Source organism: Corvus kubaryi, unplaced genomic scaffold, assembly GCF_017639235.1.
Source record: "Corvus kubaryi isolate FWS band 111438036 unplaced genomic scaffold, C.kubaryi_AGA036_p1.0 36805, whole genome shotgun sequence".
NCBI classification, from domain to species: domain Eukaryota; kingdom Metazoa; phylum Chordata; class Aves; order Passeriformes; family Corvidae; genus Corvus; species Corvus kubaryi.
Window position 1 is genome coordinate 8,658 of NW_024580956.1, and position 2,174 is coordinate 10,831.

General features: G+C 62.1%; 1 protein-coding gene and 1 long non-coding RNA gene across 2 annotated transcripts in view; one reads left to right on the plus strand and one right to left on the minus strand.

Moving 5' to 3' along the window:
- The window catches only part of LOC121660697, a 2,585-nt gene extending 1,076 nt beyond the window's left edge, over nt 1-1,509 (minus strand). Inside the window, exons 1-4 of the long non-coding RNA XR_006014747.1 lie at nt 1,252-1,509; nt 1,001-1,151; nt 720-910; nt 383-644 (exon numbers count right to left, since the gene is read on the minus strand). This is a non-coding gene — a long non-coding RNA (uncharacterized LOC121660697). The remainder of the gene's footprint in view (nt 1-382; nt 645-719; nt 911-1,000; nt 1,152-1,251) is intronic.
- Nucleotides 1-2,174, plus strand: part of LOC121660696 (myosin-6-like) — a 13,872-nt gene that overhangs the window by 7,611 nt on the left and 4,087 nt on the right. The window contains exons 20-24 of the mRNA XM_042020129.1: nt 207-403; nt 757-940; nt 1,015-1,180; nt 1,260-1,384; nt 1,477-1,785. Of these exons, the coding sequence (XP_041876063.1) occupies nt 207-403; nt 757-940; nt 1,015-1,180; nt 1,260-1,384; nt 1,477-1,785 (981 nt within the window). The remainder of the gene's footprint in view (nt 1-206; nt 404-756; nt 941-1,014; nt 1,181-1,259; nt 1,385-1,476; nt 1,786-2,174) is intronic.

Here is a 2,174-nt window from a genome sequence, read left to right on the forward strand (position 1 = left end):
AAGAGGGTCCAAGGATGGTTGGGTTGGTCTGGAGAAGGTTGGGTTGGGTTGGTCTAGGGAAGGTCCAAGGATGGTTGGGTTGGTCTGGAGAAGGTTGGGTTGGTCTACAGGAGTTGTGGTGATGCAGACCAGCTCTTGCCGAGCCAGAGACACCCAAGAGGACTCCAGTTGACCTGGACCCAAGGGTGCCACCTTCTCCCCACCAGGCCAAGAACGCGCTGGCGCACGCGCTGCAGTCGGCCCGGCACGACGGGGACCTGCTGCGGGAGCAGTACGAGGAGGAGACCGAGGCCAAGGCCGAGCTCCAGCGCTCGCTCTCCAAGGCCAACTCCGAGGTGGCCCAGTGGAGGACCAAGTACGAGACAGATGCCATCCAACGCACCGAGGAGCTGGAAGAGGCCAAGTGAGTCATCACCCCGCGGATGGAGCTTCTGTGGGGTCAGGGGTGGAGACCACCGACGGGAGAAGGTTTTGGAGGTTGTCATCTCCTCATGGATGTAGCTCCTGTGGGGTCAGAGGGGTGGAGACCACCCGCTGGAGAAGGTTCTGGAGGAGGCCAAGTGAGTCTTGCCCCATAGATGGAGATTCTGTGGGCTTGGGGAGGTGGAAACCACCGGCAAAGGTTCTGGAGAAGGTACAGCGACCTGCAGATGGTAGAGGAGATGCAGAGCAGAACCTTGGCCCGTGGCTGGGTGGGAGAAGGGTTTGAGTGGCCCCACCTGGCCCGCGGGTGACCCCAAGTGGTGCCCGGGGCAGGAAGAAGCTGGCGCAGCGGCTGCAGGAGGCCGAGGAGGCCGTGGAGGCCGTCAACGCCAAGTGCTCCTCGCTGGAGAAGACCAAGCACCGGCTGCAGAACGAGATCGAGGACCTGATGGCCGACGTGGAGCGGTCGAACGCGGCTGCTGCCGCCCTGGACAAGAAGCAGAGGAACTTCGATAAGGTGGCCGGGGGTGGCCGGGTGGGGCTGGTGGGGTGGGGCCCGGTGCCTGTGGGGTGACACCTGGCGGTCCCCAGGTGTTGGCCGAGTGGAAGCAGAAGTTCGAGGAGTCACAGACAGAGCTGGAGGCGTCGCAGAAGGAGGCCAGGGCCCTCAGCACCGACCTCTTCAAGCTGAGGAACATCTACGAGGAGTCCCTGGAGCACCTGGAGACCTTCAAGAGGGAGAACAAGAACCTCCAAGGTGACAACACGGGTCCCTCCGCCCACCTGGGCGTTCCCTGCCCGTTCCCGCGGGGTCTGACGGGGTCTCACCTGGGCAGAGGAGATCTCGGACCTCACGGAGCAGCTCGGCGCTGGTCACAAATCCATCCATGAGCTGGAGAAGGTCCGGAAGCAGCTGGATGCCGAGAAGCTGGAGCTCCAAGCTGCTCTGGAGGAGGCTGAGGTGGGACAAGCCCCGTCCCTCCCTGTCGCTGAGTTCTCCTGGTGGGACGTCTGTCCTCTGTGGTCCTCAAGGTCATGTCTGTCCCCACCCAGGCCTCCCTGGAGCACGAGGAGGGGAAGATCCTGAGGGCGCAGCTGGAGTTCAACCAGGTGAAGGCGGAGTACGAGCGCAAGCTGGGCGAGAAGGAGGAGGAGATGGAGCAGGTGAAGCGCAACCACCTGCGTGTGGTGGAGTCGCTGCAGACCTCGCTGGACGCCGAGACCCGGAGCCGCAACGAGGCCCTGAGGCTGAAGAAGAAGATGGAGGGCGACCTCAACGAGATGGAGATCCAGCTCAGCCACGCCAACCGCGGTGCCAACGAGGCCCAGAAGCAGGTCAAGGCTCTGCAGGGCTACCTGAAGGTACCTGTCATGGGGACATTGAGGTCCTGAAGGTACCTGTCCATGGGGACGTGGAGGTGTAGGAGGTACCTGAAGGTCCCATGGGGGCGTGGAGGTGTAGGAGGTACTTGAAGGTAGCTGTCCATGGGGACGTGGAGGTGTAGGAGGTACCTGGAGATCCCACGGGGACATGGAGGTGTAGGAGGTCCTGAACGTACCTTGTCCATGGGGACATGGAGGTCCTGAACATACCTTGTCCATGGGGACATTGAGGTCCTGAATGTACCTTGTCCATGGGGACATGGAGGTGTAGGAGGTACCTGGAGGTACCTGTCCCATGGGACACAGAAGTATAGGAGTCCTGAAGGTCCCATGGGGACATGGAGGTGTAGGAGGTCCTGAAGGTACCT